The sequence below is a fragment of the Ylistrum balloti genome, unplaced genomic scaffold (assembly GCF_031769215.1).
Source record: "Ylistrum balloti isolate Yb309-2 unplaced genomic scaffold, AGI_CSIRO_Ybal_v1 Utg370594, whole genome shotgun sequence".
NCBI classification, from domain to species: Eukaryota; Metazoa; Mollusca; class Bivalvia; order Pectinida; family Pectinidae; genus Ylistrum; species Ylistrum balloti.
Window position 1 is genome coordinate 270821 of NW_026782368.1, and position 17519 is coordinate 288339.

The 17519-nt window shown below is 35.0% G+C and overlaps 1 protein-coding gene across 1 annotated transcript in view; it reads right to left on the reverse strand.

Annotated features, from left to right (window-relative positions):
* Nucleotides 1-2031: 2031 nt before the first annotated feature.
* Nucleotides 2032-17519, reverse strand: part of LOC132556842 (neurofibromin-like) — a 62615-nt gene continuing 47127 nt past the window's right edge. The window contains exons 39-64 of the mRNA XM_060221279.1: nt 17083-17220; nt 16135-16299; nt 15569-15670; nt 14325-14462; nt 13987-14049; nt 13162-13279; nt 12663-12846; nt 12368-12455; nt 11986-12072; nt 11468-11587; nt 11026-11143; nt 10373-10513; nt 9267-9490; nt 8781-8842; nt 8301-8415; nt 8072-8152; nt 7512-7652; nt 7202-7328; nt 6813-6900; nt 6033-6076; nt 5363-5730; nt 4831-5064; nt 4360-4460; nt 3663-3802; nt 3303-3349; nt 2032-2981 (exon numbers count right to left, since the gene is read on the reverse strand). Of these exons, the coding sequence (XP_060077262.1) occupies nt 2649-2981; nt 3303-3349; nt 3663-3802; nt 4360-4460; nt 4831-5064; nt 5363-5730; nt 6033-6076; nt 6813-6900; nt 7202-7328; nt 7512-7652; nt 8072-8152; nt 8301-8415; nt 8781-8842; nt 9267-9490; nt 10373-10513; nt 11026-11143; nt 11468-11587; nt 11986-12072; nt 12368-12455; nt 12663-12846; nt 13162-13279; nt 13987-14049; nt 14325-14462; nt 15569-15670; nt 16135-16299; nt 17083-17220 (3567 nt within the window). The 3' untranslated portion in view covers nt 2032-2648. The remainder of the gene's footprint in view (nt 2982-3302; nt 3350-3662; nt 3803-4359; nt 4461-4830; nt 5065-5362; nt 5731-6032; nt 6077-6812; nt 6901-7201; nt 7329-7511; nt 7653-8071; nt 8153-8300; nt 8416-8780; nt 8843-9266; nt 9491-10372; nt 10514-11025; nt 11144-11467; nt 11588-11985; nt 12073-12367; nt 12456-12662; nt 12847-13161; nt 13280-13986; nt 14050-14324; nt 14463-15568; nt 15671-16134; nt 16300-17082; nt 17221-17519) is intronic.

The window sequence follows — 17519 nt, forward strand, 5'->3', positions numbered from 1 at the left end:
TGTTATCTCGTCTAAAATCTAGGAATAGTATGGACTGTATATACGGTCATAGATTCTGTCACCAATACAACACAGCACATGATGGAAAGAAGAGACATTAAATACACCGATATAGAGGTGTATACATAATATTAGTTAATTAACCTACATGTATCTCTTTTATACTGTAAGGTACCTCGTTCAATTTCCTGATCAGTTTACATATTGATGCAGACGTTCATACAAAGAATATCTGCGAAATTATTTCCAAAAAATATTGCATCAAAACATTATCAAATTAAAACAATATCAGCAGCACAGTAGATATTGAACTGTCAATAATCATCAGAGCTGTAGATCAATGACCCAATGTGTTAAGAATTTTGAGAGAAAGCAGTAATACATCTAGATCTATTGAGCATAATTCCTTAGTTGCAAAAACATGCAATTAAGTCAAATTAAGAAAACAGTAAAAGATAACGAATCTTTTCTTCGATGGAGATATGACAGAGCCATCAGGGCAAGAGCTTGACTTCCTGTGTGTTAATTAGAGTATGGAGCCATATGCCCTATCACATGGTTTATCAACTTCAGTTTCCTAACACTGAATGAAAGTGCTTGTTGGGTCACTGTACACATCAAACAGATCAGTTCAATTCAACATGGCAGAACTAACTTTAGTTAAACACAATGCTCACCTGTAGTATTCTTTGACAGGTGAGAACATTACACATTTCGAATCTATGAACAAAATTTCATTTTAAACATCAGTATCAAACAGATATAAAGAGTGATGTTCTTTGCTGTTCAACAGCAGAAAGTAACATATTAATATTATTTATAGAACTATAGTATAAAACACTAACAAACCTACTGTAACACAATATATGTAAAAAGTGACAAAATTGCACAGAGCAAACTGAACACATATGGTAAGATGCTGGGAGTATCTACACAGTGCTCACTCTGTAAACTTTCTGTGTCACCCAAAAACATTAGCATGGTCTGGTCTCACCTATCAGTGGTACCAGAACACTGACTCTAGAGAGGTCTGATGTCACCTATCAGTGGTACCAGAACACTATCGCTAGAGAGGTCTGATGTCACCTATCAGTGGTACCAGAACACTATCGCTAGAGAGGTCTGACATCACCTATCAGTGGTACCAGAACACTATCGCTAGAGAGGTCTGATGTCACCTATCAGTGGTACCAGAACACTATCGCAAGAGAGGTCTGATGTCACCTATCAGTGGTACCAGACCACTATCGCAAGAGAGATCTGAAATCACCTATCAGTGGTACCAGAACACTATCGCTAGAGAGGTCTGATGTCACCTATCAGTGGTACCAGAACACTATCGCAAGAGAGGTCTGATGTCACCTATCAGTGGTACCAGAACACTGCCACAGCATTATAGCGAAATTTTCCATACAAGAAACAGAATTAAGAAAATTTCATGGAGGTTTCTTCCAGGTGTGGAAGGTAATTAATTTTCATTTCATGTTCAGAATTTTCTCAAAATTTTTTGGATTTCAGAAATATCATTTTAAACCAATCAACTATAGATTAGACTTTACATTGAGGTGATGAGTATTCTTGATTACATATTTAGTGTGCAATTCTAATTGTAAACCAAACCCCTGATCCTGAGTAAATGTAATATTCAGTGATCAACAGAAAATGTTAATGAGATCAGCACTATTCCCCAGTATGTCATTCTATGAAAAAATAATAACAAATGAGGTATTTTAAGTAAAACAATAGGTACAGAATGAATATACAAATCCTAAACATGGGCCTCTCAGAAAGCAAACTTATGAAAAGTAACATACACAAATTAACAATGAAATTTAAAAGCACTTACAACAGAAATATATAACTGTGATCATTCAATGGTCCTACTTGACATACCTAGTGCTACACTGATAACCAAACAATTGCAGTTTTACCTGAAATTCTGTGTCTTTTGACACACAAGACCAACATATCAGTCTTCTAAAACTGAAACTTTTATGTTAAATCTTGAAAACTTACATACAATATCCTTTATATCTCTGGTAACACATGCATGACACATTTCCAAATGAGGGAAATGTTTTGAGCAACATGAAAAAGGTCTCAAAGTTCAGAAAACTGAAGATGTTTGATAAAACTGGTGCCTGGTCTCTGTGTCAGCATGTCTACAGAATCTGGTTTTTAGGATAATAATTACCGAGATAAACACAATGTTTTTATCAGTCTCTCGTTTTCTACAGTTGACTAGATCCACAACAGGCAGAAACATCTCGTTAGAATTACAGTTGTGTACACAATAAATCCCAGGAAATGCTCGTTCAGCCATGAAAACACTTCCTCAGACATCACCATGGTAACCATAGTTACTAAATATCTTACCATCTGTTGCCAGCACTACTAGCATCTTACTATGGCTACATACCCAGCAGCTGTCTATAACTACTACATAACATAGTAGCCAGATCTATACACTTCCATTTTAGAGTGCTTATGGCAATTCTATAGTATTTGGTACTTCAAGTGGCTGGTGAAGTCTACAAAAGTTTATATGTCAAAACTTTACTAATAATTTAATAACTAGGTGAGACAGTAACTTTGGTATTCAAAATACACCACAAAATAATTGAAGCTCTGGTTAAAAAAACAATCCTTCATTCAATGGGTTCCAGCTTCTTTTTACTGTCTTTGCGTTTGAAACTTCCTGCCCGGTTCTTGGTTTGGATGGTGTTAGCAGAGCCATGCCTCATACGATTACTGGCCGCAGTGGCACCATTTTTCTCTGCATTATCTTTATCAGTGGGGGAGTGCATACTGCTTACACTGAGGCTGGACATGGAACTGGACAAGTTCAGATTGGATGAGATCCCTAGGGAGCTGGGGTAAGGGTTAAGGATGTCAAGGTCATCGCCAGGTAGACAGTTTTCCACCATCATTGCCTCCAAACAGTTAACCAGTAGCTCAGCAGTGTCGTTACTTTGGGCACACTAAAACAGAGAGCAAAGTTAGAGCTTCTTTAATAATTGATTATTGTTGGGGCATACATAGAGCTTCTCTGAGCTTCTTTAGTAAGTGATTATTGTTGAGGCCTACATAAAGCTCCTCAGAGCTCCGTTAATAAGGGATAATTATAGGGGCCAAAACAGAGCTCATGTATTTGGTAATTATTATAGGGCCCTAATAGTATTCTTATATCTGGTTATAATATTGTAGGGTTCTTAATAAAGCTCCTATATTACATTATTACTTTAGGGGCTCATATATAAGATGATCATTGCAGGCAGGTTAAACTGTTTTTGTTGACTTACTTTGGCAAATGTACCAGCAAATCTCCAGAGCCCTCCAAATCCAATACCTGTTAATGAGAAAGTATATATACTTACATATATTACCTAGTCTTCCTAGGTAGAAAAGTAGGTGTTTGGTTGTTTGTAGGTAGGACAGTAGATATAACTTACTTTGTAGGTAGGACAGTAGATATAACTTACTTTGTAGGTAGGACAGTAGATATAACTTACTTTGTAGGTAGGACAGTAGATATAACTTACTTTGTAGGTAGGACAGTAGATATAACTTACTTTGTAGGTAGGACAGTAGATATAACTTACTTTGTAGGTAGGACAGTAGATATAACTAAGTTTGTAGGCAGGACAGTAGATATAACTTACTTTGTAGGTAGGACAGCTGCTGCTGAGAGGGGTCCTCAGCAGCTATCATATTTTGAATAATACTTTGGACAGCATTGAGGATTGCCTGATCATGACATAATAACAGTACATTGTTGATTTTAGCGTCCAACAGGCTGTGTCTGTAATAAAGACATTGTTAAGTATAGTAACATATCTATACCACAACACCATGGTGACAGATCTATATGTATAGCTCCTTTTATGCCTCTGACATTGTTTTTATCACCAACACATTTTCAATCCAATATACCAATTTTCAACTTAATCAGATAATTTCCTAATTTCAACCAATCAGAAGCCTCCAAAGTGTTTCCATGGTAATGGTTTCAGAACACCCAACATGTCAAATAATAGGCTATAATTAGCTATAGCATTTGATCAAGTCCAGCCAGTTCTTCTCAAGAAATAGTGATAACAAAATTTGTTAATGGATCGACAGATGATGGCCCACAGAATACGGACGAAGGGCAATTTGAATAGTCCACCATCTAAGTATATAAATTTCCTTCAAAATTAAGACTATAAACATTCATAACATGGCAATACATAGAAAATTAACTTCTTATGAAAAGACTTATTTCAAAATCACAAAAAAAAGACTGATCTGATGTAGTTTACAGTGGCAGTAAGATAGGAAAGATGCTACTAAACACAAGTATGTATATCTGTAACTTACATGACAGGGAACACTTTGGGGAAGACCACAGACGCTTCAGCTAAATATTCATAGATAATTCTTGCCTCATTCTCATCCGTCGTATTTCGGACAAGTGTTGCCTGAAAATACGAAGTGTTTTTTTTGTAAAATTGGAGTCCTGATTTTGTCCTTTTCTGTTGATATAATTGTAGAGAATGCTTTACTTATTTCATATAGTTAGGTTGCTTGGTATGAAATCATAATTAAGCAAAAAATTTGAATTTGCAATACATATTTTTATATCGATCTAAATCTAATTTCTTCCCATCAGAAAAACAGTACAAAATAAAGACAGCACTGTGATTGGCTTGAATAACAATACTTTTCCTTATCAAATTTGAATGTCATTTACATAAAATTCTTTCCAGCATGGTCATTCTCAATATTAAACACAACTCACTATATAAACTGTATGATATACTTTTGTAATTAATATCCAACACATCTTACCAGAACTGTAAGAACTAAAACTTGGGTGGGGTAGTCTGTCAACACTTCAGAGTCAAGAAGCACATTATTTTCATTAGAAACAGAGCCACGCCCACTCCGAGGCTGAGTCATGCCAGATTTGCCAGCTTCCTTTTTTGAGCCAGGAATGGGCATTGAGCTGCTCCTAGTTTTGTAAAGAGGTGGTCTCTGTGGCTCAATGTCCAGACTCCGCCAGCCTTTTGGACTACTTGCCTGCTGTAAGGATATATAGGGGTCACATACACATTGCAGAAAGTCCCTTATCTCAACAATTTCTTTTTAAGATTATGTCATACTTTCAAGCTTTGTACTATAAAATTTCCAGTATTATCAGTAAATGGGCAGAAGTTGCATGTTTGCTGTGGGCATGGTATATCGTATATTTTATTTTGTTTCATGTTGTATATATATACAAATTTACAATTTGTTGAACTTTAACACTACAAATTTTCCTCCTTAAATGGAAAACCCTCATTATTCCCACAGCACATCTGGATTAAGTTTTAAGTCTTACCTGTGCTTGTTGTAGATGAGTGACTTTGGAGGTACGACATGCATTGTTCATGGCATTCTGGTCGAGGAGATCACAACTTTTTTGCCTTCGTGTGATAGGAGTGTTTATAGGTGGTGTGCTGCTTTGGGTGGTAGGAGGCTGGCAGGGTGGGGCGGGCACTATCTGTGTTGAAGGTATGGTCGTGGGTAGAGCTGGCGGTGGGGCTCCCATAGCTGAGCTTCCAGAACTGCTGCTGCTCCCTGGTGTTGTCTGCTGGGCAAGTTCAGCACTGAGACTGTCACTAGAGGGCGACTCTGTCATCATGTATTGACTGGTACGGTGTTTTAGGTGACACCTACTTCTTACCTCCTCAGATACAAACACCAGAGCTGAAACAGGACATCGGTCCGTGGTTATTTCTGGTATTAGCAGAGTCATTTAATGTTGATTTCACTGATGTTTAAACAGGTATTCTTCACCAATGTTTAAACAGGTATTCCTAGAAGCATTGGTATTCTAAAATCTTTGATATATTCTGGTTCAACAATATCCCAGATCTTTTCAATTTAGAAAAAGACTTACACGTTAGCAACATTAAGTACACAGGAAATACAAATGAAACTTATTAATGAGCATGATCATTCAGAATTGACAATTTGTAACATATGTATAGATTAAAGAATATATTTACCTGCCAGGTAAGGAACTGTCTGAGGCGTCACCTCAAATTTATCCCTGAAATTCAGTAGAATATTAAGTGTTGTACATAGTTCTGACAAATTATCTTTAAGGGTATTTGAATATGTATATCAAAATGTAAGGATTTCCTCTAAAAACTGAATAAAATCTTTCTCATCTGCAGACATTAAACGATCCTTAGAAGATCTATAATCAGTTTCTTTGTAATGTGTAATTGATGATTTTTTCGAACAAATCTAATGATTTTTACTTTAGCAAGCATGTGGGAGTTGTAAAGAAAATTCCTTTAGTGATGAGTGACAAAAATGTTGTAAAAGAAAAACTCACAGAAGATTCTATTTATCAGAAAAGATATCCTGTGAATTTTTATAGAGAAGGATATTTTCTAATGCTCAATTGATATATAAGACATCTGTGGCATTATAGTGAAAGTCCTTGCTACTATATGGTATCTGTTACGACATCACAAATAAGACAATAAAAACCAAGTTAATGACAGTTTTTTTAAGTATTATCAAGTGTGTGAATAACTCAATTTAATACAATTTGTTAAACTGACTGCAGAAAAGTCAAGTGATATCTTGTTATTAAAGACAAGATAAGCACAATTTTGGAAAAGAAGAAAAAAAAAATTTCAATGAATCAATGACGCCCTGACAGTTTAAATCTCAGTAACCAACAACTTGGTTCATTTATAGGTACAAATAAGGAAAGATAAGGAAACTTTGGCTCAGAAACACCAACCAAAGGATAAGGGACATGATGTTCTTACCTGTTTGTAGATTTGACTGTAATGGATAAAAGCTGATTGAGGACTCGAATTGTTCTGGATACAGTGGTTGGGGTTGGATGTCGGAACCCTGCCAATATAAACAATATTATATATTAAACAGTGACTAGCTGTAAATCAAACAAAATTGAAACGAGGTATTGTACATTATGTCTTTTATTATTAATTCTTATCAAAATAGAATGCTTTCATCATTTTGTCATAATGTAAGTAACAGTTACAGAAAACATATATTATATATTGAACACAGTCCATTATAATACTACTGATAAAACAACGTCCCTCAGGCAGGGACAGTGATACTGACCATAAACAAAGGCTATGTTAATCTGCCAGTGAGAAGTATACTGAGACAGAGTTAGAAAATGTACCTTTTAGTAGGTGTCCAACCAGAGCAAAGTTAAAATTATCTTTAAAGCTCAGCCCCATGGCATGGTCCAGCTGTTTGAAGTCCCATTCAAGGGGTTCCCTAGTCTCCATCATGATGACCTCCAATGTCTGTTACACATGACATACAAGTTCACAATTATAAACCAACAAGAATGGTATGATATAGTACTGATATAAAATCACATATTTTGTTTGATCTTCTTGAAATAATCAATCCAACACAAAAAAATTATATTTGTCATAATCGAAAAATTTGTTATCAGTCAAGAGTAATCATGACCTCTGACCTACCTCTCGGTCAAACAAGCCCATGATATCAAGGGTATGGAGATTCTGTTCTAGTAGAGCCAGTCCAGCAGCATACAGAGATACCTCGTCAAGCTGAAGGACAGATATGGCCGTCCAGAACAGAAACTTATGGATGGAAGAATCCTGGAAATTCAAATTAAACAATGACATTAATTAATCAAAGAGATGAGGCGTTCAACAAAATTAACATCTTAGAAAATGGATTAAGACGTAACCATTTGTCAACCAATCAGGGCTATGCCTATGTTCCCTCTCAATGATTAAGTGTAACATATTTTTGATTTGCCCTCCTCTTAAATTTGCTCTCCCTCATGGATAAAATGGGTGAAAGTTAAACAGGGGGTGAAAATCTCCAGGTTTACAGAAATACAATTGATTAACTGTACTACAAGTAATTTCTTCAAGATACACAAAATAAAAACCTAATCTAAATATCACTACTTTTATATCATCAGCTGTGTTAGAAAATCATTGATTTTTTTTTTACAACAGAGCATATTGGAAATAGATTGTTTCTGACAATATAAAACAGATGTACTTACAGATCTAAGTAGGGGTTGAAGTCGGGTCAGACACATCACAATAGCTTCAATCAAAGTCAAATCGTTAAACGATTCTAAAGCCTGAAATAAAGATGACAAGTGAAATTATTTCAATTACAACATGTTTCAATACAAAGTCAGAACCAATGGCTTCATTTAGGAGCAAAATAATCACTAATTATAGTAAAATAACGTATCCAGATTATAAGCTTGAGAGACTAGTCCTTACCTTCATCATGATCTTTAGAAGCTGTTTGATCTCGGAGTCAGTGACAGTTTTACTAATACAACCAAACACAATGATAGCCCTGGGCTGGAGGGCAGGATTATACTGGAATGCAAATCTGTAAGAAAAAAAGGAAACAATACGGCTATACCCTACTACTTCTTAGTAAATCACCAACCATTATCATACAATTAAAGTTCTGTAGATGGTTAAAAACATTGAGAAAGATTTCATTATTGTTTTTTATCCTTTTTGCTACCTCTTACTTTGTCTTCTGGCTGCAATACTCACACTGTGTAACAACATGAACTCAATATAATTACAAAATTATTTTGTAGGAATAAGATATTGGCAAAAAATATGAGCATCAAATTCACAATTACTTCACCACTTTCAAATTCATTATTTGATAATAAGCAAAAAGATTCCGAGTAAGACTAAGAGGAATATTATCCCTTGTTTTCCTACAACAAACACTCTTACCTTCTGGACAGATCTGTCCACTGCTGTAGCCAATCACAGTTAGGAATGTCCTTCATACATGCCTGTAATAGTCGTAAATAAACAACAGTAAACACACTTGACAAAGTAACAGTAAATACAGTTATCATAATAACAATAAATGCAGTTGTCATAGTAACAGCAAATGCAGTTGTCATAATAACAGTAAACACACTTAACATAGTAACAGTAAATGCAGTTGTCATATTAACAGTACATGCAGTTGCCATGGAAAGAGTAAATAGTTGTCATGGTAATTTGTAAAGCTGTTCATCACTCAATAAACAACAGTAAACACACTTAACAAAGTAACAGTAAACACAGTTGTCATAATAACAGTAAATGCAGTTGTCATAGTAACAGTACATGCAGTTGCCGTGGAAAGAGTAAATAGTTGTCATGGTAATTTGTAAAGCTGTTCATCACTCTTCTTATATCTTCAGAATCTAATGAGAAAAGTAACTATACCTCCATAATTTCTAGTAAGGCATCTACTATTGTCTCTAAGGAGCTGAGAGACATCTTCTCGTGTTCTGGAGCAGCCATTGTAAATGATCGGTCACCAGGCCTGTAGCTTGTGCGAAACGCACTGACAGCTGCAGACTTCACCTTGCTGATTCCAAACAGCTGATAAAACTTTGGCAGGGAGAACTCAGCCAGGCTCAGCTTCAGGACTTTCAGTGTCGACTCAGCTGTGGACAAAGAACAAGTTAATCAATGATTGCTAAGCTTACAGATAGCAGCCATTGCAAAATACTCAGTTAATGTATATGCAGAATAGAAGGGATATAGAATGTATACTGTCATATGTGTCCTCTGACCTAGCTGATGACCCCTTTAACATGTGAAGAACACGATGTTATGATACTAAGTGTTAAATATGAACCAAAATGGGAAACACTCTATACCCCTTTTCCAAAAATGGTGGGGGTCATAAAAAATCTGCATTAAATTCCTGTAACACAAATCTCGGAAACCTAATACAAATAAGAGGGATATGGAATGTCCGCCAAAGAACTTCAATACCTTCAAAAACTTACTGCAGAAACATTTAAGTTTTGGGGTGCCAGACCAAATCCAAGAGAAGTTATTTATAATCAGTGAGTTAACAAAGACGGGGCCAGACATAAGTCACCATCGACATTACTGCTTAATTTGTACCTTGTGCGTGTGCTCTCGACCAGCTTCATGCTGAGATGAATCAATACTTCTAAATTTGTTATAATATCTTTTAATGCCATCAGAATGTATCCTTCTTGTCTGTATGTAACATACTATCCACAAGCCAGTCTCTGCCCACAAATAAGCCCCCTTACTCAGTTTTGCACAATCATCAATTCTAAAACAGTAAGCTAATGTAGTTCACAAATAGACCCTCTCTAAACTCTAAAATTAAACTTTACACTAGAGAAGGGAGCTTCTTAGATAACAGATTCATAAAGCCTTGCATCCGAAATTACAACAGCCTGTTCTATAGATTTTCCCCACATGTGAAGACATTTTAGAAGCCGATGAAATAATAAGAAGACATTATACCAAACATTCGTCTCCAGATGTCTTCCCTTATTACTCACCGCTGAAACTGAGCTGAGAGCATGTGCACAAGGAATGGATGATATTGATGACAAGTCCATGTGTTGATGCTCGCAGTGACAGCGGTCCAGTACACACGAGTAGAGTAACAATGTGAAACAGAAACGGAAGATGACTTGCCACTGTAACAGAAATATATGCATCCATTTCACACATAAGATAAACTGTGAAAAGGTTTCTTCAAGCAGAGTTAAAGCTGAGTGAATATTAGGAAGAAAGTTTCATTTTTTTGAACACCAGGAAATCAGTACTTTTCACATCATATGCATGGACATGCAACCGTCCAATTAAGTCTCCCTACTTCAGAGACAGGGTTTCACTTAATATTTACTTTAACTTAACTTTAGTGCTCACTTCTAAAATCAACAGATCTCTACATCATGTAATTTGTGAAAGTCACTTTTTTCCTTTTTGAAATGTTCTCAGCTATTGGTATTTTTTGAAATATGATTTTATCAAATAGGGGTTACTATTAAAAGCATTTCTAAATTTCAGCAAACATATGTTGACAATTATAACTTCTTAATGCCAAAGCTGGTTGAGACTTCTGAGGTACAGGTATCAAAATAAAATAGGATCACTGAAGTCATCTTTAGGTCCTACATATTGTTGAACGTCAAATTGAGATTCTTACCATCCAGTGAATTGTTGAAGGACAACATGAGCAGGTATCTGGCCAGGATGGCAATATCATCCCACATCAAATGTTGTTCTAATGTTGGTGTTGGGGAGGTACAAGTCTTGTCTATCAGCTACAACGTATATCACATAGTTACAGTTAAAGTTGATAAAAGTTAAAGAGTGCAGCTGGATATTATGGAAATCAGTTCTTACAGAATCTAAATGATCTTTCCATTGTAAAAAAAATATTCACTTCGTCTATTTAAACCAAATAAAAATATTTTAGCATAGTTTCTGTAAAACTAACTCCTGAGTATATTTCCTATTTCTTATTTGAACAAAAATATATCATAAAGTTACCAGCTACCATATTTATGTCTACAGAGGAACCAAAAATTCTAAAAAAACAAGGAAATACATCTCAGTTACAATTTAACAATAAAAGTGATCCTCACCCTACATAGACGACCTATGACCTTCCGTGATACAAGTTGTACATTAGCGGAGGTCAAGGCCACAGCAGTGTCAGCCATTATTTCTGCCTGTATAGAGCCTAGTCCTCCCGTTACACTTCGCTGTAACATATATTTGCACAATATAATATCTATATTTTATGATGTAGGTTAAGAATTTGAAATATTCCTTGACTTCTTTACACAAAGACATTTCATTTTTAACATATATCTGTATATATAATATTATCTAAGATTTCCCCAGTAGACTGTCCTTGTGGGTGTGAAAATTAACCATTTCTATGAAATTGCACAACAAATTTTCAGCAAAATGACTTTTTAGAAGACATGTTTGAACTTCACAACCAAAAATAATTTTGTCTTCTCAGCAGCATGAAACTACTGCATATCATACTTCAGTAGAGCAGCAACACACATATATCTATTTGTTTATATCTAGCACAAATACAGAAAGTCTATTACGTGCTCAAAACTGTACATTTTAGATGTTTGTTCAATACCTTAATAAAGCTGTCCAGGACCATGTCCAGTAGGTCAGCCACCTGACCAATGTTGCCCCATATCTTGGCTTGTATTGAAGGATACATCTACAAGGGAGAGAACTCTTTGTATTAGCATATATGTACCACAAATAGTTTTAATACTTAAATGTTGTTCTGATGATAACCAAAAATCAATCAATAACAATTTCCTCTCAATCTAAATTGGTTAATTCATATGTCCAAGAAATAAGACTTGTAACATTTTCCCATGAAATCAAGTGCCATCAAAGCAGCATCTTTTGAAAACCTGCACAATTTTTAGTCAGTAAAAACTATTTTACAGTAGTAACAAGTAACTTGTATTATTAAATATATTTTAAATTTATCCATAAATATTTACCTCCACTTCTTCTATTGTCATAGTTATGAGTTTGTCCAGAATTAGTGCCACTTTCTGTCTTTTGTTTTCATCTGAGTGTTTACAGAACCTAAAAGATCAAACAGACTCTCATTTAAAAAAGTATTTTCTTACAGAAAACAGTTACAGAAAAAAATCCAAACATGGAAAAAAATAAAATCAAACTAAGTTTATTGTTATCAAGAAGCAATAAGATCGCAAAATACCTGTTAAAGGAAAATTTATCACAATAGATTTGAACTTAATTTGTCTCATAGTTGAAGTTATCTCCCCATACCTTGTAAGATTTGGCAGCCACGGTGTGATGTACTCTAGGCACAAATGCTTCATCTCTATGTTGGAGTTACCAAAACCCTGAATACACTCTTCCAGGAATTCTAGTGTGAGATGAGGCTCATTGGCTGCTAGGGTTTCACTAATGGACTTAATGAATATGGTGTTGTTGGCCGGGATACACAAACCTAGTGATAAATCATACATATCATTGCTTTATGAAATGAGAGACGTTTTAAAGATGATCTTATGAAGGGAGCATTCTTTGTGGTGATCATCTTTCTGCTGTACACAGTAAATACTTTCTTCATTGCGCTGTTATAAAGTCAATGTAACGTCAAAATTTGTGATATAACTTAAGCATAATATATGGAAATGTTGCTCCTTCTCATTGTCCTACTGAAAGAGTCCTACAATTACAGAGTTTCCCTTATAAAATAATCACAATGATATTTAATTAGAATTCACCATATTTTATAAAATATCAAATCCAAGCCACTTACCTGTTGTTTCCAGTAGCTGACCTTCAATCTTGAGGTCAAATGTCTGTGTGAGGGCACACAGTAAATTGTAGGCAGCAGATCGTAGACTGGGATCAGAGCTACCTAAGTTGAGCAGAGCCTACAATGGAAGTTGTACACATACAATGGTTTTCCTCTTACTGTTACACCAGGATGTGCAATATCATCAAAAAGAAAGAAACTATGCAAATAATGTACATCACTTATATTTAACACATAGAACACATGTACACCTTTACATTAATCAATGTTTACTATATATTAGCATAGTTGTCTCCCTTATTGATAACACCTGACCACATAGAACACATGTACACCTTTACATTAATCAATGTTTACTATACATTAACATAGTTGTCTCCCTTATTGATAACACCTGACCACATAGGCCACATGTACACCTTTACATTAATCAATGTTTACTATATATTAGCATAGTTGTCTCCCTTATTGATAACACCTGACCACATAGAACACATGTACACCTTTACATTAATCAATGTTTACTATACATTAACATAGTTGTCTCCCTTATTGATAACACCTGACCACATAGAACACAGGTATGTAAACTAACATCTGATCAGGACATTAATCAATGTTTACTTTAAAGACAATACCTTTTGATGATCAACAATTAATACATAGTTTTAAAATGTCTGCTAAGATTGTCAGAAAAGCCCTCAGATCACAGGCCATCTGAATGTCATTAAAGAGCAATTAAGGAACACAAAACAATAATTTTTCACAAATCATCTTATAATATTTAATTTTGTTAACACAGGACGAGTACAAATTGATACTTACCACATTGAGCAAGGTACCAGGGACATCTTTAGGTCGTATCTTGGTATGGACTGTCACAGTGTCCTGTCAAATATAGTTCCAAGTTTATTTCACATATTCAACTCATTCCTAGCCGTTACTTGTACAGATTTCACTTTCTCCGACGAAAGTACTATCTATTGTTTTAATTATAGTAATTGTATATTGTCTTCATATTTAAAACATTTATAAATACACTGTCATGTCAATATTTGTTATTAAGTATACTTGTATCAATATAAATACTTTTTCACTGACCACTGGCTGTGATACAATCCCTAAACCATATTCTTGCTGGAACATAAGTACTCAACACCTACCGGCTGTGAAAGCTCCCATCTTGTTCTGATATGGATGATGTCATGTACAATGTTATCACAGTCATTGTGGATAAAAGACAGAGGTCCACTCTCATTGGATATCGTTAGGGTGAATTGGTTATCGTCAACAAGGCAGACCTTCAACCAGAAAAAATATATATACAACTTTATCAAAATCATAACTAGATTATAAAAGTCTGTAGATTACACTTTCTGTTACTAATTTTATGGTTCTGTATAGAATCTATACAACATGTATGTCTAAACTTCGCTGTAAACTAACATCTGATCAGCATTTGCAGAATTTGATGTAATGATCACATGGGATATCAGTAGTAATTAATATGAACCAAATCTCTAAGTTTTCTCAAAATGTGACAATGATTTGGAACAGAACATGAGGAGATTGACGGATGAACACAGGTAACAATAAGCCCTCTGCGAAATGGTGATGGCACAATAAACATGAATAATGACAAGGAACCAATAAAAGGTTTACTGTACCATTAAATCAATTTAATTCCAAGGGTTAGAATCAACTTATCTTCTAATAACCATTATTCACATTATCTAGCCACTTGTGATTTCTAATTAAACACACTAGCAGCTTGTGATGTCTAATTAAACACACTAGCCGGTTGTGATGTCTAATTAAACACACTAGCCGGTTGTGATGTCTAATTAAACACACTAGCTGCATGTGATATCTAATTAAACACACTAGCTGCTTGTGATATCTAATTAAACACACTAGCAGCTTGTGATGTCTAATTAAACTCACTAGCTGCTTGTGATGTCTAATTAAACACACTAGCTGCTGGTGATATCTAATTAAACACCCTAGCTGCTTGTGATGTCTAATTAAACACACTAGCTGCTTGTGATGTCTAATTAAACACACTAGCTGCTTGTGATGTCTAATTAAACACACTAGCTGCTTGTGATGTCTAATTTAACACACTAGCCACCTGTCATGTCTAATTAAATACACTAGCCATTTTTGATGTTTTCTTAAACACACTAGCTGCTTGTGATGTCGAATTAAACACACTAGCCACCTGTCATGTCTAATTAAACACACTAGCTGCCTGTGATGTCGAATTAAACAAAATCAGCTGCGTTTGGATGTCAAATTAAACACACTAGCTGCTTGTGATGTTGAATTAAACATAATAGATGGTTGTGGTATCTAATTAAACTTACTCTTACTTTATGACACCCTAATTTTCTCCCTGTATATTTACCTCCTCTATTTCTGAAGCATAATAGACATCATTAAGTAACACCTGATGTCCAAGAACTCTCAGCTTCTCTGCTGAAGTGATCTGGATGGCATTTGGACCCACCTGAAACAAAAAAAACATATCTTACTGACCATGATGAGTTGTATTTAGTATAAATATGATGCAATTATCACCCTGAAATCTGTGATATATGTATCTTACCAGAGACAAAACATGTCAAAAGTAGCTTGTTAAATACTGAATATTACAAAGTATGACTGCTTATACATTACTACGGTGCCCTCCCACCACAAGCAATGGGAAAGGCACGCTGGTTAACTAAGGGACAAATAACCTTGCTCCATAAAGGGAGATGAAGAAAGATTTCTGTTAGCACTGTGCCAACAACTACTGCAAAAAAATTGATAATATTCAATTTTTCACTAATCAAACATCATTTCTGATTGATGACCATAGGATGAACTTTTCAGTATGCTAGTAAGGTGAGCCAATACTGACCTAGTTCATTTTTATAAACTTACCTTGAATATGACATCATTCTCAACTGATTGTGACCTAACACTAACCTTGATTGTGACCTTGGTGTCCTTGTGGGATAGTTTGAGGGCATTGTTGGAGATTTTGAGATCCTCCTCGAGTGACACTGTGGAGCCAGGTAACTTCTGTTGGTCAGGATCTATATACTCATTAAGTCGTGCAGGATGGTCGATAAAAAACAACTTTCTATTTCCCTGAAATGTGACAATGTTATTATTATTATTATGACATTCTTAACGGCCTGTCAACACATAAAAGGTCATTAGGGCCATCAACTGGTAAAACACACAGCGATCCAAAAGGAAATAACACTAAACAAACCAAAAGGTAAAAGACAAATGTTAAAAATCTTAAATGGGTTTTGCTACATTTCAGAAGCTCGTTATGTGAATTATAGAATTCTTACAGTATGGTCTGACATTCCTATACAATGTCTAGTGTTTTATCTAAACACTTCAGCAAACGAGAACAATCAAAGAAAGGAATTGGTAAAGTGTTCCTTATTGTGTTATACAACGAATTCAGCTATGAATACAAAAGTACATACATCAGGTATTGATCTTATATTAGTGTTTAGAAGGTCTACACATGTAAAGACCTCAGTGGTTTGTGTAATGACCTTGAGATATATGTACTGACCTTGGTAGTTTGATAATCTTGGTGTACATGTTATTAACTTGATGTTATGACCTTGAAATATATGTTATGACATTGGTATGTTATGACCTTGACATATATGTAAGACCTTGCTGTATGTGTTATGACCTTGAGGTATATGTATGACCTTGCTGTAAGTGTTATGACCTTGTGGTGTATGTAAGACCTTGCTGTATGTGTTATGACCTTGAGGTGTATGTAAGACATTGCTGAATGTGTTATGACCTTGAGGTATGTGTTTTGACCTTGAGGTATATGTAAGACCTTGCTGTATGTGTTATGACTTTGAGGTATAATGACCTTGGTGATTAGGAACTCACCTTTAGAGGGGTGAGTATCCGATCATGGTATTTGGTATACTCTCTCACCCAGGAGTTACAGTTATATATATAACATGCCACGATGTTCTGGTACACAACCTCTGGCATCACCACAAACCATTTGGACAGGAAATCAGTCTGGAAAAGTAACATAGCACACCTCTAAACAAAACCTCCTCAGCTAACTGTGTGTATTACTTACCCATCAACCAAATTTGTATTTTCATTTAACATTTTCTATATCTGGTCAAATTTCATCTCATTTAAAACATTGGTCATTGATAAAATTAATAAGTAAATTTATTCTAATTTTCATTTCAAGACCATATTAAGGCATACCAGTAAGTTTTCCTCTTTATCAATATGTTTACATTACACTAAGTCAGAATGTACTGAATCAAACTTAATGATGTGCAAAATAAAATTTTTCAATTGAA